The sequence below is a fragment of the Chelonia mydas genome, chromosome 9 (genome assembly GCF_015237465.2).
Source record: "Chelonia mydas isolate rCheMyd1 chromosome 9, rCheMyd1.pri.v2, whole genome shotgun sequence".
NCBI lineage: Eukaryota > Metazoa > Chordata > Testudines > Cheloniidae > Chelonia > Chelonia mydas.
In genome coordinates this window covers 46,480,461-46,503,304 of record NC_057855.1, presented here as the reverse complement: position 1 = coordinate 46,503,304, position 22,844 = coordinate 46,480,461, and the positions used below count along the sequence as shown (strand labels likewise).

Sequence of the window (22,844 nt, the reverse complement as noted above, 5' to 3'; positions counted from 1 at the left end):
CTAAGTAATCATGCTTTGTAAAGATATGCAGTGATAACCATGGAGCTGCCAAGTGTACATCTTGAGCTGAAAAAGACCCAAAGCTGGTTATTAGATCTGAGCAGCCAGAGATGCAATAAGCAACTATTTACATTAGCAACTCTGGATTTTCTTATTACAAAATGTCCAACTGTTAAAAGGTTTCAGAGTAGCAGCCATGTTAGTATGGGTTCTTGGCTTCAGTAATATCTAATGGCAATGACTTCAAGTCTAATTATGTCCTGTGTTGTGGAAAAAGAATTTCTCTTCTTTAGTTTTTATTTTGTCCCTTCAACTGAACCAAGTTTATTCTTGTTTTGTGACACAAAACAAGGAGATAAGAAGCTCTGACTCCAACTTTTCTATACTTTTAACATGGTCCCTCTTATTTGTCTCTTCTCTAAAGAGAACAATTCCAATTTCTCTTCAAATGAGAGCTATTCTATGCCCAATAATTCTTGTTACTTGTTTCAGAACTCCCTCTACCTAATCCTACAACTTCCTTTTTGAGATAGAGTGATCCAGTACTGCATTCAGTGTGGGCAAACCATGGATATATATATGGCATTTGCTGAGTTATTCTCCATCCCATTCCCTATGCATTTTAACATCTTCTTTTCTTTGGTTGTGTGTATTCGTTTGTTTTTTTAAACTGCAGCTGTACAGCTGTGTATTGAGCAGAGCTCTTCATCAAGCTGGTCACAAAGTGATGCCAAGGTCCTTCTCCCGACCTGATATAGTTAATATAGAAAGATTGTCTTCAGTGTATTGTAGATATACAAGAATTAACCAGATCAGAACAGTGACTGATCTAGTCCAGTATTCTGTTTCTTACAACGGCAAATACCAGATGCTTCAGAGGAAGGTGCACGAAAGCCCCAAAAGGGGACAATTACTGAATAATCTCCACATAGGGAAAGTTTCTTTGTACTCCCTACTGTTAAAGGTTGGGTCATGTACTGAAGCATTAGGGTTTTATTCCCTTCCAAACTTGGTAGATTTTTTTAAAATCCTGCTGAATTCTTAGCCCCAATGACAGACTGTGGAACCCATTGACTCAAATAAATTATGAGTATTTCTATAAGTTTTAAATTTTCTGTCTTTCAATTTCATTGAATGTCCCCTTGCTCTTGTATTATGGAAAAATTTAATTAGAGGTGCCCAGTCTAACTCCTTTACACTATTTGTTACTTTGTCTATTTATCATGCTCCCTTTTTTAATCTCCTCTAGTCTACACTAAACATTTCTAATCTTTTCATTCTTTGTACAGAAGTTTTTCCATATTTTTAATCATTACCACCACTTATTTCTGAATTCCATCCTTTTCTGCTTTATTTATTTTTAGATATGGTCACCAGAACTGAACATAGTATTCCAGGTGAGAGCTACCACTGATATATAGTTACAAATTTACGCTGTACTTCCATATGAGCCAAATGCCTACAGCCACCATATTTACCTGTAGACATCTGTGTCAAGGGCATTGGACTCGCAACTGTGGGTGCCCTCTATTAGAAGCCACCTAGATCAGATGCTGGGCCCGTTCAATGCCTTCATGTATGATCTTTCATATCTCCTGGCATTTTCTGAAGAGTCTTCCATGGTGTTCCTTTTCTCCACAGCTCTACCCCACCTTTACTCATGGAAGCCTGGAAGTTCATAACTAGAGCTGTTTGGAGGGTTTTTGACTAAAATACTTTTTCCTATTAAAAACAGTTACCTACCTCTTGTAACTGTTGTTTGAGCTGTGTTGCACACGTTCATTCCAACATAGGTGTGCAACCACCCTGAGCTCAGTCATGGGACATTTTCCCCCTATGGGTATCTGACGGCTCAGCTCTGGTGCCCTCTGGTGTTGCACACTCATAACGCTGGTATAAGGGGCCCTATTGAGCCTCTACTCCTCAGTTTCTCCTTACCAGCCACTCAGAGTGAGGCCGGTGGGTGGGTTTTGGAATGGACATGCACAATACATCCCAAAGAACAGTTACGAGAAGTAAGTAACTGTTTTTTCTTCTTCGAGTGCTTGCACATGTCCATTCCAACTCAGGTGACTTGCAAGCAGTAATAACGGAGGTGGGCTCAAAGTTCAAGGACAAGCCGCCTGTAAAACTGCTCAGCCAAAGCAGGCATCATCTCTGGCCTACTGTGTGATAACATAGTGTGTGGACAATGTATGCACTGATGACCAGGTCACTGCTCCACATATGTCCTGTACTGGAACTTGAGCAACGAAGGCCACTGAAGAGGCTTGGGCACTTGTAGAGTGGACAGTAAGTTTTGTTGGAGGGGGAACGGCCACGATGTCGTAGCATGCTCGTATGCAGGAAGTGATCCAGGACGAAATCTTCTGGGCAGAGATGGGAAGCCCTTTCATTCTGCCTGCTGTTGCTACAAAGAGCTGTGGTGATCTATGGAACGGTCTGGTCCTTTCAATATAAAAGGCCAGAGCCCACTGGATGTCCAAGGAATGTAGGTACTGCTCCTCCCTAGTTGCATAAGGTGTAGGGTAAAAGACTGGCAGAAAGATTGGTTGGTTGCAGTGCAATACAACCTTTGGAAGGAATTTAGGGTGTGGACGAAGCTGTACTTTGTCCTTAAAGAAAACTGTATAGGGTGGCTCTGCCATAAGGACTCAGAGTTTAGAAACCCTTCAAGCCAAAGTAATTGCCATCAGAAAGGCTGTTTTCCATGAATGGTGCAGGAATGACCACATTGCCACTGGTTCAAACAGCAGTCCCATCAGTTTTGAGAGGACAAGGTTCAAATTCCCTGGGGGAAGCGGTTCCCTCACTTCAGGGAATGTCCTCTCCAGACCTTTGAGGAACAAACTATCATTTCATGTGAGAACACTGACCTATTATCGACCTTATGGTGGAATGCTGAGATGGCTGCCAGGTGGACCTAAATGGTTGAAATGGCTAGGCCCTGTTCTTTCAAAGATAGGAGGTAGTCCAAGAAGAGTTGAATCGAAGACTGCATTGACAGAACTCCACAACCAGATGACCAGAGAGAAAAATGTTTCCACCTTGCACTGACCTCGTGGAAGCCTTCCTGCTGCACAAGAGAATTTTCCGGACCTGCTGTGAACAAAGCATGCTCATCAGGATTCAGCAACGAAGATACCATGCCATCAGATGGAGAGAGCTGAGATTCGGGTGGAGTAACCAACCGGGGTCCTGCGAGATTAGGTCTGGGTACAGCAGAAGCTCAGTTGGGGTCTCACAAGAGAGGCGAACGAGTGAGGTGTACCATTGTTGCCTGGGCCATGCTGGTGCTATCAGGATGACTCAATCTCGGTTCTGCTTGATCTTTGTCAACACCTTGTGCACCAGCAGAATGGGTGGAAAGGTGTAGAGCAGGCGACAACAGCTCAGCAGAAGTGCGTCTGTCATTGAGCCTGGGCTGTGGTCCCTCAGAGAGCAGAACTGCTGGCTCTTTCTGTTGGAACATGTGACAAAGAGATCTATGTGGGGAAAGCCCCACCTGTGGAAGATGCTTATGGTGACATCCAGATGCAGGGATCACTCATGATGAGTGCAGAAGGATCTGCTGAGGCCGTCCGCAAGCTGATCCTGCACCCCTAGTAGAAATGAAGCCTTGATTGTAATCAAATTTGTGATACAGAACTCCCATAGGTGAACCGCTTCCTGACACAGAGGGGAACAACAGGCTCCACCCTATCTGGAGATACAGTATATGGCTGATGTGTTATCCGTGAGGACTGATGCTGTTGTGTTTGCAATACGGGGCAGAAATGCTTGGCATGCAAGAAGGACTGCTCTGAGCTCTCTGACATTGATGTGGAGAGCTAGTTCCTCCAAGGATCAGGGCCCGTGAGTCTTGAGCGCCCCCAGGTGGGCTTCCCAACCCACCACTGAAGCATGAGAGACCACGTGGGCAAATGGTTGAGGCTTTGTGAAAGGAATCCCTTCGCAGACCACCTAACGGTCTAGGCACCATGATAGGGAGCGGAGGACAATGTAACTACCTGTATAGGAGGTGCCTGGAAGGAGAGTACGTCGTGGCCAACCAGGCCTAGAAAGGTCCACGCCTCAGCCTCGTGAAACACACTACATATGTGTACGACGCCCTGTGGCCGAGAAGACACAAGCAGGTCCTGACCGTCGCGATGGAATGAGCCTGCCCTAGCAAAGTAGCTCCTAGATTGCTCAGAAGCAATCATCTGGGAGGAGGGCTTTTGCCAGCTGGGAATCAAGGACCACCCCGATGAATTCTATCCTCTCATTGGGGACTAATGTTGAGTTCTGCTTGTTGATAAGAAGGCCCAATGACTGGAAGGTTGGATGAGAGCAATGTCCGATCTTACTTGCTCTCGAGACGTGCCCTTGATTAGCCAGTCATTGAGATACAGGAATACATGGACGACTCTTCTTAGAAAGGCCGCTACCACTGACATACATTTGGTAAAGACTCTTGGGGCTGTCAAAAGGCCAAACGGCAGGGCCTCAAATTGACAGTGCTCTTGGTTCACCAAGAATCTCAAACATTTTCTGTGGCCATGGAAAATTGATATATGAAAGTATGCATCCTTTAAATCGAGGGCGGCATACCAATCCCCTGGATCCAGAAACAGGACAATGGACCCCAAGGAGACTATGTGAAACTTAACTTCTTGAGAAATCGGTTGAGGCGGTGCAGGTCTAGGATGGGCCTGAGACTTCCCTTGGCCTTGGGTATTAGAAAATAACGGGAGTAGAACCCTCTTCCCTTTAGATATTGTGGAACCTCTTCCACAGCGCCCATACTGAAAAGGGACTGAACTTCCTGCTGTAGCAGAAGCTTGTGAGAAGGGTCCCTGAAGAGGAACGGGGAAGGGGGTGGGAGGGAGGGGTGGAGGTGAACTGAAGGGTGAATCTGACCTCCACTGAGTTTAAGACCCAGTGGTCAGAGGTGACCTGTTCCCAGGTCTCAAGGAAGTGGGAAAGAGAATTAGAAAAAACAGGGGTAAACTGGATCAGGTGAGAGTGGAATTGGTATGCTGTCCTCAACAAACCCATCAAAATGAATGCTTTGAGGCACCTGAATGACAAGGGGCCTGTTGAGAGGGCCCCACCGAGGAGGAGGAAGGTGGATGTGGCCTGTGCCCAGAGCCTCTATTCCTTTGTCTCCTCTGGTTGCATCTCTGGTGAGAATAGAAACGGCCAAACTGCTGAGGCCTATATGGTCTCCTGGGCTGAGACTGGGACTGCAAACCCAGGGACTTCAGAGTTGCTTTGGTGTCCTTAACACCGAGGAGCCTAGCGTGCGTTTGTCCCGAAAAAAAGCCAGGGCCCTTCGAATAGTAGGTCTTGCACTGCTTGCTGGACCTCTTGTGGGAACCCTGACACTTGCAGCCACAAGCTCCTGCGCACAGTGATTGCTGTGGCCACAGATCTGGCTGCTCAGTCCACGGCATCAAGCGCTGCCTGTAAGGAGGCTTTGGTAATTGTCTTGCTCTCCTCCACCAGGCCTGAGAACTCCTGCTGGTTCTCCTGGGGAAGCCTATCCTTAAACTTGGCCATCTCTTCCCACATGTTATAGTCATAGTGACCCAGCAGTGCCTGCTGGTTCGCTATGCACAGTTGGAGTCCTCCAGTAGCATAAGCTTTCCTCCCCATAAGGTCCATCTTTATTGGCTCCTTTGGCTTTGGAGTTGACCCTGTGTTGCTTTGACAGTCCTCCTTGTTAGCAGCCGCTTTGACGACAGACCCAGGCAGGGGATAGAAAAATAAAAACTCTCATCCTTGACCAGCACAAAGTACTTTCTCTCTGTTCTCTTAGCCGTGGGAGGGATGGATGCTGGGTTTTGCCAGAGGATCTTTATTGGGCCCACAATGGAGCTGTGCAGGGGATGGCTACCCTTACTGGGGCTGTGACTGTTAGAATGTCCAGGAAGCCATCAGATGGTTCCCTAACGACCTCTGCCTGGAGACCCAAGTTAGATGCCACCCGCTTAGGTAAGTCCTGATGGGCTCTCAGGTCATCCTGGGGAGAAGATCCTGTAAGCATTACTTTGTCCTCTGGTGAGGAGGAGGTGGCGGTGGCATGAGCTGCTGTCTCAGCATCCAGGAGGATCTCCTCCTGGCCAGCTTGCAACTGTTGACCAGTACCCGCGACGTGTTGCAGATTCAATACCAGTACCGGGTCCAGCGTCAACAGCACGATTTGGCTCAGGAATCTCTTGGTACTTCCCTGGCATTGCCCTCGTCTCCAACATTGCCGACTAGGAGCTCCTCGAACTAGTGCCATGGCCCAGGGGAAACCCCCATGGGTTCCAAAAGGGCCATTGGAATGATGCTGGTCCCCCCAATGTCAGAGATGGGTGCAGGGAGTGATCATGATGCTAATGCCTTGAGATGTCAGACCCCAAATCTGAACCCAAAGATGAGGAAGAGCTATATGATTAAGGTGACCACGGCCTTGCTGATCCTCCTGGTTCCGGGAAACGGTGCCGCGGGGACATCTCCAGTGAGGTAATAAGCGGAGGCTTTCCCCTAGAAGACAGTCTTGAGAATGGCCTGAAAGTGGTGGGTTTGGAGCTGCTCGGTGGCACAGGCAGTGCCGCTTAAGGTGTCTTAGGGGGCCTCGGTACCAGCAGAGTCATCAAGTCTTTAACGGCAGCATATGCCTCTGGGTCGATGGTATCACAGTCTTCTGTTCGGTACTGGACAAGGGGGGTAACGCCTCACCCCTGTGTGTTTGCGGTGCTGGTGGTAACGCTGGAGGCTGCTGCGGCGCTGGTGAGGGAGAGCGGCCCTGCATGGGTCTCGCTCTATTCCTATCTGCCTGCTTGTCCATCCTCGGTGCTGGGGAACTAGTCGTCTTCCAATGTCTTCTGTGCCTCTTCCTGGGCACAAGCGAGGAAGAGTGGTGCTGCAAACTCTTAGGGGCGGGCGGTGCGGTATGTACAGACGCGGATGTACTCGGTGCTGAGTCAGACCTCGGCTCCAAGGCAGGCCTCGGTGCTGCCTCCATGAGGACGACTTTTAGTCTTGCTGCCTGGTCGTTTTGTGACTGCGGCTTGAAATTGCGGCAGAACTGGCAGCAATCTTTCCTGTGCCCCTCACCCAAACACTTAAGACAACTTAAGTGCGGGTCACTGGTTGGCATAGGCTTTGCACAGGAAGAGCACTGCTTAAACCCCAGCGACCAAGGCATGCCCCAGTACCGAGGAGAGATGGATCCCCATTCCTGACACAGAGAGGAGTCCTAGTTACTACTCTAAACTATCTAAACTTAATACACTACATAAACTCATAAAAACTATTTACAGAATTCTCAATTAGGAAACCACAAACACACTTTGCCAAGACAAAGGGGGGGGCTCCAACAGCTGCCACAGGCGGTAAGTAGGAAATGAGGAGTAGAGGCTTGGCGGGGGCCCTTTATACCAGCGCTGTGAGCGTGCGACACGAGGGGATGCCAGAGCTGACGGATACCACTAGGGGAAATATCTCCAATTGCTGTGCTCAGCGTGCTTGCACACAAGTTGGAATGGACATGTGCAAGCACTCAAAGAAGAATACACTGTTTCATACATACATTTCAGGGAGATTTCAATGTTTTTAAACAGGAAGATTTCCGGAATGCAGGGTGGGCTCTCCAGCCATTTAGAGAGAGAGAGAGAGAAAGCGAGAGAGACCTAAACTGAAAGCATGATCTTTTCAACCCAAAAACCATTTTGCAAAAACATTTGTAAGGTTTTGGTTTCATTTCACACTTGAAAGAAAAAAAAAGTCAGAACTTTGAAAGCTGTCGCAAAACAGAATTGTCATCCTCTAGCCAACTCTATTCACAACATAAAATACCATCTGCATAAATTCTGTCCAAATGAACATTAACAGAGTAGCTCAGAACGGAAAGTGCATATATCCTCTGGCCACAGCCACCTAAATCAAGACGCTCTTACTGGGCAGCGGAAGATGTAACTAGCTATGTCCTTGAGCAAAGTGCAGTCTTTTTTTTGCTCAAGAAAGGGCAGAGTTGTTAGGCATCTTCCCCACCTTCTATATCAGCCCATCCAGAAAAGGGTTCACGCACACAGTGCCTCTATTCATAGAGAATGAATGATCCAGGTACTTGTCAGCTTTGTCCCTTGAAGATACATGAAAGAAATCAAAACCAGTAGTGTTAGCCAAACCTTGGAGAAACTGGAACAAAAGGCTAGAATCTCTAAGGCAAGGTCACTTATCTCCTGCAGAAATACACTTGGTCTGATGAGTTTCCAGACTCATCTGTGGAAACTAATGCACATCAAAATGTCAACCCCCTTGATCCCACACAAGCTTTGAGAGGTGCACTGGTGGGGGAGATCCAGAAGTCAATGCTGTCACAGTAACTGACACTGACTGCATTGAAACCAAAGGCATGGGTAGGTTCAATGCCAACATCAAATATCAAGATTGGCACCAAGTACAAAATAGATTAAGACACTCAGGTTCTTCCATCAGCACCAAAAGCTCTGACCTAAGTGACAAGGACGGTACCAGTATCTTTGAACAAAGACAGTTGAACTTGAAATGATTCAAGCACTGATGCAAATATACACTGTTGCCATCTAGGGTCATCCAGATCACTTCCTGTTACTGAGCACAAGTGGACTATGTGAAAGCTTTGATGCAAAGCTGCCTGAAGTGAAGTAGTGTGTCAAAAGATTGCTGGTTTTAACTTATCACCTCCTGCACATGGCACTCTGGTAGCTTCATTCAACAAGAAGTTGGAGACCAGGAACATGACTTAAGATGTTTAAACCCTGACACAATGAGGCAAGTTCAAGCTGTTGAATATCACAGCCCACTTCACAGCAGCCAGGTTAGTGGGGCTGATGGATCCGAACAGTCGCTGGGTCTATATAGATGGTAGAGGCCAACACTAAGTACCATTTCTTTCTCACCTTAGGATATCTCCTCAAAGTGAAAGCCTAAGCACTCTGGACCATCTTCAAGGACTGCTCTAGTGGACACTTATAGGAGACACTTTAGATGTTTCTGCCATTGTTTAACAAACAGCTCTAGGTGAGGTGCCCATACAAGCGTCTCACTCAGAAAATAATGCTCTTCTAAGAACACAATGCAGCACTTATGCCTGTCCATGATGGACAATTTATGCTACATGCGCATTTCTTGAATTTGCTGAGCTTCCTTCCTTCCTATTGAGGAAAAGACGACAACAAACTTGAAAGAGAAAGAGCTACAAAAGTAAAATAAAATGCTGCAGCAATGAAGAAAGCTTTGACCCAAGTAGTCAATGAAGTAATTCATATGTCACGTCACATAATGAGATATGGAATGCTAAAAGTTTGAAAAGCAAGACTCATACTGTTCCAACTGCTAAAGCATTCAAAGCATCTCAGAGAAGCTTAGCGCAAACCTCAAAAGGGGAATGTCCTGCAAAGCTAAAATGAAGCATCAAATGTATGTAAATAAAAACACTGTGCATAGGCCATTAAAAACTGGTTCAACCGAGCACAGAAACATATGATTACCAAATTGATAGTCCAAACAAAAGGCAGGAAACAAATACCATGGTACCAGTGTGACAGGGCCAACTAGACCAAACACCACAAACAATTTTTTTTAAATATTAAATTTTATTGGGGCTGAGGATACACTTCTGTTCAAACCAAGCAAAATCTGCAGAGATGGAGCATGAATGGTGATCTGATGCATAGCTCTGACAAAGAGCTCTTTAGCGGACCTACGTCAAGAAAAATCTAATAAGGAAAGTTCTAGAAGGACCTGAGTCAATCCCAATTCTTCAGCAAGTTAGAGGGTGGGGTGGGGGTGAGAATGGATATTTGCTCAGTTATCAGCGACTCAGAAGGATAAAAATCATAGAGCTCAAATTCCCAGCCTGTCTCGTGCTGGAAACACAAGAGCCAAAAGTAGAATTCGTTTAAAGTTGGCATTTTTGAAGAAATATATACAAATATTATTTAAACACCTCTGCAGAATACTGTGTGGGTAAATTTTAAATGTTACCATGAGAATCTTAACTTTCCATTTCTAACCCTGTTTAAATATGTAACCTTCATGTGATTTTTATAGTTAATTTATACCAAAAGCTATATTTATTCACCTACTTTTCCCAATAGGATTGGGAATCATGTCATCAACCAGGTTTTATATCTTTATACTACTGGGGGTGGGGGGAAAGGGTGTCCTGGAGGTTTCTTGTACTTCTCAAAAAGGAACAAACTGCTTATGAATATTTTATGCTATAAAGTAGCCTGGATGTATCACGCAGAAGCTAAAGATCCAAAAGTGAATATATATTATAAATTCAACAAGAACAATTACAGCATATAGTTTTCATACTGAAAGACTGTGGGTATTTTAGTTCTTAAATTTTAAAATAAAAAAAGTACTTTCCCTCCTATGAATTACCAAACTAATGCTGAATAATTAAAACAAAACATTTATTAAAGGATAGCCATGTCTTCCAAACAGGGTCAATCATAATACTTAAGTGACATGTGTAATAACTTTTTTGTACACAGATCCAATTAGGGTTGCCAACTCCTCAGGAATTAAAGATTAATCTTTAATTAAAGATGGTCATGTGATGAAATCTCCAGGAATATGTCCAACCAAAACTGGCAATCCTAGATCCAAATGTAAGCCACATTTGGCCTAAAGATCAACACTGTGGCCCAGCACAGGATTGAAAGGATGTCTGCTAGGCAAAGAGGGTTGCATGAAGTTCCCTCTCATTTTCAAACACCCCCATATTTAGAAATGCTCTGGGAAAGATTTCTGCAGAGCAATGCAGGGACTTTCTCCATCCACAAAGCAAGAGCATGCAGATGCCACAGAATTCCTAGTCCAAGATCGAAGAATCAGGCTCTACTGTAACTATGCTCCAATGAGTTGTGCATTAAACATCTGCAGGAACACTGGGCAAGCCCATCATTATATAGCTTAAATGACAATTGGATAATACTTTTAGTTTAAAAACAAACAAAAAAACCCACACAAGTGTAAATAAACTTAAGTAGATACTATTTAAATTTTACATAGTGCAGCATAATAAGGATACATGGAATGATAGAATTGAAGGCTTTTCAGCTATTCAGTTCTTGTACTACATAATCTACCGTTGTCAATCCCTGAGCCTGTGAATATCTATATAGCAGCCATCTGAACAGTGTCTATAGAAACAGAGCAATTCTAGAGAAAATGTTTATAGAATGTTTCCAGAGAAGACTCCCCCTGAACTAGGTCAATCCTCCAAAGAAATTCCAGACACTTTAAAATTGAATTATATAGAAAGTTTCCAAAAGGTGTAAGATTAAAAACAAACTCATTCCTGAAAATCTGTTGGAATGATCAATTTGATCTTCAGCTGGAATAGTAACCTGGAAGCAAAAGCCACATCATTATCACAACAGCTATCAGTATTTGGGAGCAGAATTTACATACAGGATATAGGGTAACATACTTTCCAGTCCCCTCACTGTGTTTCCCTCTTGTGTGTTGCTGAAAGAGGATTAAAGGACTGTTTCAAATAAAAATATTTTTGAAAGGAAAGAAATATAAGACTTTGGGGTAGCTTACACAGTAGTTTCTACAAAAATGAGCAATTAAAAAACAAAACAAAAGCAAGAGAATCTTGTTCTGTATTGGTAGGTGAATTGGGTGTTGAGAGGAGACACTGTGAGCAAGAGTCGGAATGTATCATTTTAAAATCAAATCAATCTCCCTAAAATATAATTTAAGTTTAGAAGCTCCTTCACTGGAGTTTTCAAAAAGAGGCCATACAGCCATCTGTCTTGGATGGTTTAGACAAAACAAATCCTGCATCTTGGCAGAGGGGTAGTCTAGATGACCCTTGCCGTCCTCTTCTAACCCTATGGTTCTATGATTCTCAGTTGATCCTTATTTTTGTGATAATTAGCAGAATATTTGTATTGGCTAGCAATTCAACAGGGCTGGACTGATTATTTTATTAAAACTACAGGAGTGTTCTCTGGCTTACCTTCTGAACCAAAATGCTACAAAGATGGGTCACAAGAGCAGTGGAAATATATTTTTATAGAGCAAGCCAGTAAAGCCACCAGAACTTCAAGATCCTATCTCAGTACCAAAACCAGCTGAGGCTGTAAACAAACAGCGGCACAAGAACACCTGCACTCTAGAGCAGAGGTCCTCAAACTGTGGGGTGCGCCTCACTAGGCGGGCACAAAGAACATTCAGGGAGGGCACAGCTGGGGCCTAGGCCATCTCCCATGGGAGGTGGAGAGGGAGCATCACCCAGCTCTGCTCGTGGCCCCAGCTGCTGGCCCATGCCTGGGACCCTGGCTACTGCCGCTGCACTTGGCCTCTAGCTATGGGCCCAGTCTCAGCTCCCTTACGCCATCCCCACCTCCCAGAGCCATGGCTCCGCTTCCCAGTTCAAAATTTCCATTTAACTGTAGGAGTTGAACCACCAATTAAGTTTGTCCAAATTCCAAAAAAGGGCATACTGTGCGCTTAGTGAAGACATTACCTATGCCAATAGGAGAGTTTCCATCAGCGTAGATATCCCACTTCCCCAAGAGGCATTAGCTATGTTGATGGGAGAAGCCCGCCCGTTGACGTAGCACTGTCTACACCGGGGGTTAGGGTGATATAACTAGGTCACTCAGGGCTGTGGATTTTCCAACACTCCTAAGATAGATAAGTACTTTTATTATGTAGCAGAATCACAGAGGAGTAAACTGAAGCACACAGATGTTAGGAAGTTTGTCCAAAGCTATATAGCAAGTCAGTGTAGAACTGGGAACAAAACTCAAGAATCATTGTTTCCAACCCCATCTCAATATCTAGACTGCATTTCCTCCAAAAGCCAATAAGGAATGCTGCTGCCCTGTTGGGGAAATAAACCCAACCACATAAATGAAAGTCTTTCAGAAATTAAACTAAAAAGGATCAAAAGCTTAGAATTAAGCTTCAAGAGATTTTACACCCCAAAGCAGATCCAGAAGCAGAATATATTGACTGGAAAAAGCTGAGTTCTTCAGAGTTGTTTCAATAGGACTACTTATGGAATGAGGTGTTACGCAACGAAAGGGCAGCACACCCAGCCCCTTACTGTTTCCAAACTTGTGAGCATATGAAAACATTACTAAATTTTATCACTATTGCACTGAGTTCCAGTACACACACATGCCAATGTTTTTTTGGTATGGGATGGGAACTCCTGGATTACTTTCTTATGCCCGACTGGGAAATTCAACTTCTCTCCCAGTCAAAGCAAAGGCATTAAAGATATGAGCAAAAGGCATTTCCTTATAGTAATTTATATAATTGGAAGAAACCATTGGCATGTGTGTGTACTGGAACTCAGTGCAATAGTTTATAAACTCTGAATAATCATACTAGAACAGAGTTTAAAAGAAACTATGGTGGCTTATAATCATTTACTATATGAAAAAGCCTTTGGCTAATACCTTACCTTGGTAGGGAGAAAAATTGAATTTATCATTCTATTTCGTAGATGGATATGGGAGAGAAATCCAAGAATACCCATCCCCTTTTCAACTTTCCCTATCAATCTCTACATAACTGGCCTTCTGCACGCTCAGGGGAAATGGGAGACTAAATTTACCCAGAATGATAATCAGAAGCTCTTGCTCTAAGACAATTAGACAGTATTAACACAGAAGGTTAGGTGGGCCAGGAGTCTCTGAAAGCAGACGAGGATTTGAGGAATTTGTCACTGCAAGTTTTATGGAGATATGAATACAATATTCACCAAGACCTGGCATAACAAAACACTATGAAAGCTTTTTTTAAAAAAAAAATTAGGAAAGCACAACATAGTAAGTCTGCATTTCTGCTATGTACACAATGCTCTTGAATCTTTGTAAAGTTCATCTTATTACAATGCTTTTTCATGACTCTCACCACTTTTGGGAAGGGTGCCTGACAGATTTGCAACTTTAGGAGGAGCTGGATATTTCCTACACATTACAGTACTGCATTGCAACTGCTATCAAAAAGTTAAATATGAAAAAGGAGTTAAGTGTAGTGAACATGATTAAAAGTAAATTTAAAAAAACTAAGTTTGAAATGAGAATTGCTGTTCTGTTTGGATGGTGAATTCTGATGAACCTTGTTACTAAGATAAGCTTTGGAATACATTTGCAGAGTACATATGAAGTGCATATATACATATCTCAGGCCAACACTAATGGGACTACTTACATCAAAAGTAGTGAGACCCAAGCAGAACACAACCCAGAATCAAACACAGCAAGGCGGCTCAATTTTTAATATAGTACAAAGGCAAAAGTGCTCAATCTATTGCCTTTCATTCTGGATATGGATTATAGCTCTGAAAGCTTTAGACCAGTGGAAAAGCTTTATTTTTCTTGTCTGCTTGTGGCTTTAAGGGTAAAAAGACTAGTGTTCAAAATAAATGACTGCATCCCCCAGTGCACAATTCTGAATAGCAGTCTTTGAGCATTCCTGATAGGTTTTAGGTCAATTGCATTTTAGGCATCTTTCTCAAGAGTCCCTGTAACTGTATGATCTTGCTTAAAGAGAACTAGAATAAGAAGTTGATGAAAGTACTCAAAGCTACTGCTTGCATTCATTATTTACAATACTATGGTATGTTCTGGCAATGTAAGTGCAAAGCCCAGCAATAGCCATCCAGAATATTCTGAGTCTTCTTTGGATCAAAGACCAGTAATTTAACTGGCCAACATATTTAGTAACAGAGCTGGACTTAAGCTCTTTCCAATGTTTGCAACTTAATTTCTTCCTGTTATATTACATAACTAATAACTGTATGTATTTTGTCTACTAGATACAATGGGGCAAATCTCTCTAAAGTACACAAGCACAATCCCACTGATTTCAATTGGTAGAAAAAGCAAGAAAATTTGGCCCAATATGAAATTTAATATTACTATCAAATGTGTTATATACATAGGCTCTCTATTTCAGGTAGACCATTATAATATAACTAGTATATTTAAGAAAAAGGGTGTATCCTAACCTATGATTTCTGTTCATACTGTTATGTGCAATTTAGAATGGCATGTTTACTACAAATGGGATTTAAAGACCTTCCTTGCCCCATTAGCTTGAGCCCAACATCCTGGGATTCAAGACCTCTCAGTAAAGTCAATGGCTAGCAACCTTAGTCTCCTAGAATATAAAATGACACCAGAAGTTGATTACATATAATTTTTGCACAGCCATTTCAGATGGAACAAGTGTTCCTACAAAAATGTGAACATGTAAGCTGCCACAGAGAAAAGAGGTGTTACAAGCACATATCCTTGATTTGTGAGTCTTATAACAAAACCTTTAAACCAAAGACTTATTTTTGTGTCACCTGCCCTAACAGAAATGCCTTTAGAAAGGCCTAAAAAAAATACTCTCATGCAAGACTTAATTGACTTTCCATACAATTTTCTTTCCTCACTTGATAATTATCAAAAACTGTATAAAGCTGTTTATGTATAAACAAGGGCTTGACTCCAATCCAGTCTATTTTAACTTCCTACTTGATCCTGTCATGTTTTCATATTGACAAATTTGTAACGACAACTATTACTAAGGTGAAATGCTGTTTGTACCACTGTTCTTATTTCAAGTTTTCCAATGTGAAAGTCTCCTTCTTATCAGTGACCTACAAAGCAAAAAGCGCTTTTGTCCTTTTTACTTCTTTATGATGTAGATTAGAATATGAGCTTGAAACTATTTTTTTTAGAAACCAAATGAGTTTCGAATGTTAAAAAATAAGTTGTCTTGTCTGCCCTGAAAAACTACAGTAACTGAAGAAATGGCATGACAATGGCATCAAAAGAATGAAAGCTGAGCAACTGAGAGGCTAAAAGGATTGAGTCAGGCTTTTTTCTTTTAATTCAGTCCTTTTTACAACTTAAAGCAAAATAAGGCACAAACAGGTAACCCTAACTTCTATATCTGTGTTTTTCCATTTGGCAAATGCTAATTGCCCCCCATGTTCCTAATAAAACCAAAATAATAATGATTCTTTGACTACCTTCAGTGATGACAACATCTTTCTCTAGAATTCCTCAAACCCCCGTCTCCTCACCTCTCTCTCTCCTCCCCTACCGCAACTGAAGGTCAGTCCACCGGCACCACTCCCAACCTGGCTAGAATTAGTCCCAAAGAGCAACATCAAGCATTTCCTCCCCTAATGGAGATAAACAAACTTGGCCACTTCTACAGTAAGCAAAAGCATTAAGTCAATGGAGTATCAACATCTTATACCAAAGATGAGCCTGATTTTGCTGCACTCTCTGTACCTGCTAATCTAGAAGCAAACTAGAAACGAGCTACAGCAGCATGGTAGTGTATTGTGCAAGATCCTCAGGCTGGTTTTGAAATAGTTTGATTAGCTTGCTGCAGCAGAATAGCAGGAAGAACTTGTTATTGACATTTGAGGTCTCAGAGAATGGATTTTTTATGTATACTCTGACAATGAAGTGTGGGAGTCTTCTATTTTTTATAAACAGATATTCAAAAGCTGGAGGATAGTGTAAAATTTTAAGAATAAAATTTTTGGCCTAAACTACATCAGAGCATCCCCTTAATTGTGCTGAACTTCAGTGGCATGAGTATTAACCAGAGTACTTGAAGAATGGTTTGTGAGAGAACAGGAAGTATATCATCATTCTTGATCAAATAGTATATACAGACATAACTGGACAGGTCAAAAAGTGTGAGAGGTGTGTTGATATCAATTAGTCTTAATGAAATCCTTTTAGGATTCTAATTTGCATACAGCCCACTGCAACTTTACTTGCTGAAAACCTTTAAGTAAATACAAATCTTTTAAGACAACCATCATTGTAGGGAGATGTGTATGTTCTAAAATCTGTACTTCATTGACAATTTTCCAGGCAATCATTCTAAATAATACTTTAAAACTTCAATATGTGGGCAGAAGATAAAGGAAGGTTTGGAGCAAGAAAGCCCATATTACATCTCTCTCTACTGAGGACATGTAACAGACTCATTTAGTTCCTTTAATCAGTTTTACAGCACAGGGCACCAAAAAATCCAGCTTGCACTCCTGAATGAAGAGATCGTATTTTCCACCAGTTTTAGAAAGGTTTTGTTCCGCAAGTGAAAGTAAAGGTTCTCAAAAAAATCCATGTGCTCTATTATGTCAGGTGGTGAAGATCTGGCAATACTGCTGATTTACATAAAGTCAGTAAAAAAGGGGTGTATTGTACATACACTATATGGACAGTGACGGTACAAGCCCTATTCTCTTTATACAACTATTTTGCTATATACAAATATGATGGATTTCACACTGACAATTTTATAGTGTATTTAAAAATGAAACTATACATAGAATGTATACACAATCCCAATCTTTGAGAAAATGAAACAGAAGAAAATACAGTACAAGTATCATTATATACTGGCCTGAAATTCTTAAGTAATTTGTTCCCTTGGCCTAAGAGACCTCCATGCAGAAGAACATAGATAAGGAAAGAGTAATGAAGTTAATGCAAGACCTACACAGTGGACTGAACTCTGCACTGATGCAATCACTCCTCTCTTATACAATCCAACTGAATAGTTAATGTGATTGCATGGAATATACATCAGCACAGAATTTGATCCTTTGTACAGCAGACAGCACAATGATCCCCAACATGATTGGTGCCTCTAGGGATAACTGTAATACCAACAATATGCCCTAGAAATCCGTTTGTCAACTCCTGAAAGGAACAAAAACTCCTGTAGTGATGTTTCTGATGGAAAAATCATGAAAGCAAGGCTATATCAAAATGCTAGGCTTCAACAGTAGTAAGGTTCAAAGGGAGAATAAAACAGTAAAAATCAGAATAGAGAGTCCAAGAGAAGCAGGGAATATTCTCTTTTGTAAAAATGGTGCAAGTCCAAGTGTGATATACAAGGCTTTTAAAACCTCTGCATTGGCAAATGTCAAATGAATTCAGGCACCTAGGCCAAGAGTTCCAGTGTTTTGTTAAAGTCATCTTCCTTGCAGACTGTCTGCATGCCAACATCCCATTCATATCTCGTGACATGACAGCAGTGTTAATACAGCCCTTAATGATATTTCATCCTGTTACATCTACTATATCGTACTGGTCCAATATATGAACATTAGCAGATGAACTCGGAAAATTAAGTGGCATCTTCAGAAAGAAAGGAATAGTTTATATAGGCTATTGCTACTAAACAAGGTTGCAGAAAAAAGGTAGAAAGCTCCTGAACTGTATCTAATGGAAAAGATTCAGAAGTGTCCTCTCAGACACTACTACTGAACTGAGAAGCCAAGACATTTAATATGTGCAGTGTGTGGTGTGATCAAAACTTAGCGTTTTTTGTTCACCTAAATGTTATGTTCCACACAGCTAAATAGTAACTGACTTGCCTTAGAATAAATTAGAGTCAAATGAGTGTTTTCAAAGTTATGTCCCTGAAAAACATCACATTCTGCATGACAATGTGTGTACAGTGGAGCAAATGTTGTCACAGTTACTAAGCACTGATGAAAAATTGGGAATATATTTGCCTTCCTAACAGCTGCTTCTGCCAACAGCAGGATTAGGAAAGCATCTTTATATCCAACTCCAAAATCTAAAGAGTTTAAACAGGCAGTAAACATGGGTAATGTAAATCTGAAAAGCTGTCTGGACACTGGGAGATATTAGAAACAGTGGCCAACTGAAATATCTGTTTTCCTGGAGGTATTATCTGTTTGGAGGATTTAAGGTAGGGATGCCATACGAAAAATGGAGACAAGCTGTTATTTCTGTATTGTGAACACTTAATTACAAAAAGGTTTTCCCCCTCTTGAAATATCCCAATCAGTACTATTTGCACACATACCTCGAAGAATTCTCTCCTCATGGCAACGTAGAAAGTCCCAGATTCTAACAGTGCCGTCGTCAGAGCATGTAGCAAATTTATTATCCGTGGGTGAGAAACTGTTACATGAAGACACACAGCAGGGGAAAGAAGTCAGCATTTAACAGAATATCTATGCTTCTCAGACAGGGCAAAATTAAACTGTAAGGTGTAATACATTGAAAGAGGCATTTTAACATAAGGGCCACTAATTAAACATAGTGTCTGCCATTTGACACATTTCCATCAGAAGACTTTGAATTTAAGTTTAGGATTTACTTCTGCTTTTCGATCCCCAGTCAAGTGGGAAAATCCAGAATTTATATTTAGCACTATCCTACCTATGACTGTACACAGCAGCACCTTCTCTGCGAGACCAGCAGCAACATGAAACTGACTTAATAGCAGCTGCAGCCCTAGACTTTCACACTGTTGATAGTGGTAAAGCGACACTGCAGAAGTACGGAGGGAGAGCACTAAGAGTAAATTTCCTCTTCAGCCACAGGTGCCTTGCAGCAAGACAAGCAAAATTAAGGGAAGGTGGGGAATAGGAAGAGGCTACTGCTACTAGCAATTGGACTGGTTGCTGAAAAATTCTTATATAAAACACGTTCCACACATATGAAAAGGAACAGAGGGAAGTTTTTCCCTTCTGTGAAATGAAGTTAGAATACTACAGCCATGGAAGATGCTTCCAAATTTATCAATATTGCTAGATGAAAGCCACTGGGAAAAGTGTGGGGTTATTTAGCCATGTGATTAAGGTCAGACCATCTCCAGCAACTGACAGGCAGCCACTTCCTTTCTGGTGCAGCGAAAGACCAAGGAAGAGTCTCTGTTCAGTTAATTCAACAGCAATCCCTTTGAAATCCTGGATCTTTATGATCGGGAAGGGGCCTACTGTTGGAGAAATTCAGTGTATGGACATGATACACTAAACCAATAACTGCATCCAATGTACGCATGTCTTGTAAATCAAACTCTGTCAAGAAATCCTGAATCTTATGAGAGGGGAAAGCGGTGACCTCAATAGAAAGTGTTTCTGTGGCAGTGAACCTCTTATCACCAAGGGGCAGCACCCCAATCTGAAAAAACACTGCTTTAGATTTATTTTGGGTCTGCAGCTCCTCTTCAGGTTTACTTTAAACATTTCTTCTCTTTACATACCTTACTAAAAGATTCATCCATATTTACTTTAGAAACATCTTTCATATACAACTTACTGAGAAAATATCACTTAAAACTCCATTTTTATATAAAATATACATTTGCACAACTGAGGCATCAACACTGAATCAGGAAAATGTCCTACAATCTTCTTTTCAATGGTCTGCTTACAGCTTCAAAGCTTAAGAACCCATTCAATGTTAACATTAGACTTCTGGATGTGGCAATCTGTGTGGGTCTTCAGTATTAGTGGAAACCTTGGCGTCACCAAGCCAAGCAGTTCTTCACTTTATTTAGCTTTTTTTATTATTATTATTATTTTGTGAGAACTATGCAGGTGTTTTGTTTCTGAAGGTTTTATATTTTATTCAGTTAGATTATTAAAGACTGAATTCTTTATTTGGAATGAAATTGTTGTCTTACACAGTCCGTATAAAAAGGAATAACTGATACACATCGTCACCATATATAAATGAAAAGAATACCAGTGCAAAATGCGGCAGAAAAATACATCTCTAACATATTGCAGAGGCAGATACTGGGACAATACTATTTCAGAAAGTTGCCAGCAAAACGGTGAGAATGTGGTAACAAAAGAAAATACTGTGTTTACTTGGTGCATGAAGTTTCCCAGAATCTGACAGAACCCATGCAACTCTGCACCCAGAATACACTTAGAGAACAGTCTAATTATGGAAATAGGTACTACAGAAAATGGTATATTGTGTATAAACCTGGCCTCTCTAATCGCCTCCTTATGTGCCTGGAACATCTTGACGTTGTTCATGTTGGACTGCCAGTATTTCACATATCCCCCGTGGTCTGCTGTCAGCATCCACATATCATTGTGCGACCAAGTCATGGCCCTTACAGGGCTGTCGTGAGCCTGAGGAGTCAAAAATAAAACTTCTAACAAATACGTTCAAATGTTACCTAACCCACATGAACGCAAAAGTCAGTGAGAACGTGCACATTTAACATTTATGACAAGGGAATAAAAGAAATGGAGAGTATTTAGATCTGCAAGCTCCTCAGGGAGAGACTATTTTATGTATCTTGCACAGTGCAGTGCAAAATTTACTTGTGCAGTGCAAAATACTTGCACTTTGTCTCCAATACTTAAAACATAATAAATCCTCATCATATTCCCTTGAAAACAAGTCAGAAATATTATCTCTATAATTCAGACAGGGAGATGCAGCTGAAACCATTAAACAAATTGCCCAAGATCACAACAGGAGTCAGGGACTGTGCAGGATAAGTACTCAGGTGTTCCCTAGTTCTCAGGACTGAACTCAGTCCACTAGCCCATGATTAGCATGTGGAGATGCATGACTACAATATTCTTTACAATCTCTGAGAAAGATGCAGACAGCTTGCTGGATGCAGTTACCTGTAATATTGTTTCAAAATTGAAAGTCAATCCATTCCACAAGGTGAACTCTCCACTAGAAGCCCCAGTGACCAAGCGCCTCCCTTCAGGAGTCCACTGCAAGAGAAAAACTGAATTAGACTATGTAGGCAGTGCCCAGCCACCTTTCCTGTATCCTTCAGCATTGTTAAAATAGAAGTCCCTGCATGAGATTCTAAAGCATTTGGATTTATAAAGTGACTCTGTACTGGAAGGTAGGAAGGAGGGGGGTGGGAGGGTGGAAATCAGATATAGGATAAAGGGCTTTTCGTCTCTAGCTCACCAGTTCAAATCCAGCCCAAAACATTAGTGACCAAGAGTTATCAGAAGGTGGCTGTCCAGTCACCTATGTGAAATGAGTTTGATGGCTTCAATTCAGTTCTAGTGAACAGGTGTCTTCATCAAACATGCCACTACTACTAGAATCCTGTCACCCTTGCAGGCAGGCTAGTAGATTGCAAGGATTGAACGTGCATGGTGACTGAACTACCCTCTTCGTTTGGGTTGGTTCCCTCAAGACAATGTTGAGACACATTGGCACAAAAAAAGTTTTGAGAAAAATTAGACTGAAGGTGAAATACATACAAACCAAACAATGAATAAATTGATTAATTGTCCCAGAATCATTCCTATGATCCTCTGTGAAAAAGGTGAGGCATGTCCGTCCAGATTTTGAAAAAGCCTTGGGACGCCCAAGACCTGGAATCCTGCATGATGGTTTTACTTAGAAACATTTCTAGTTTTATTATCTTGCCATTCTAATTTTATTAGAGACAAATATTTCTCTGTTAACTAATCAAGCCTGGGAACAAATCTAGCCCAGGCCGACATAATACTCACCCTGACAACAAACACCGGACATTTTACTTTATTGGTAGATGTCCTAACAAATTTTGTTGTTACAGCATTCATAGGGTTATTCAACATTCCTATAGGAGGGACCAGCTGTAAGTGAGGAAAGAAAAGAATTTTAGCAACAATGTTTCAAACTGCATCTTGGGAAAGAAACAAAAAAAGTAGAGGCTCAGAAGGTTCATTTCTGGAAAAACAAGCGTTTGATTGTAGGAATGAATCAATTAAATATGTTGACAGTTTGAGATCGGCGGATACTACTTTCACCATCTCAGGAACGAACACACACACATATCATCTCAAATGCAACTAACCTTTCCAACACCTGAACTTTAGCAATTTCGCTACACTAGAACAGGACTGAAAGAGTCCATTAACATTCAGGCTCTCTTCTTGGGACAAAAAGGGTCCGTTAATGCAGGGGAACATAGCATGAAGATGCCCTCTAAGTCTTAGTCAACTCTCAAGGGCAAATAGAGAACTTTGGTATACAGAAGCAGAGTCTTACTTTTCAGGTAGAAGAGTTTTAGTGTCTACA

General features: G+C 41.7%; 1 protein-coding gene across 7 annotated transcripts in view; it reads right to left on the bottom strand.

Moving 5' to 3' along the window:
• The window catches only part of WDR33 (WD repeat domain 33), a 104,287-nt gene that overhangs the window by 43,796 nt on the left and 37,647 nt on the right, over positions 1 to 22,844 (bottom strand). For 5 of the 7 annotated variants that reach the window (XM_037909062.2, XM_043523173.1, XM_037909065.2 and 2 more), the window contains exons 4-7: positions 22,295 to 22,399; positions 21,437 to 21,532; positions 20,778 to 20,929; positions 18,859 to 18,956 (exon numbers count right to left, since the gene is read on the bottom strand). In XM_037909062.2, coding sequence (XP_037764990.1) covers positions 18,859 to 18,956; positions 20,778 to 20,929; positions 21,437 to 21,532; positions 22,295 to 22,399 — 451 coding nt within the window. The other 2 variants (XM_037909067.2, XM_043523174.1) reach the window with 2 other exon arrangements.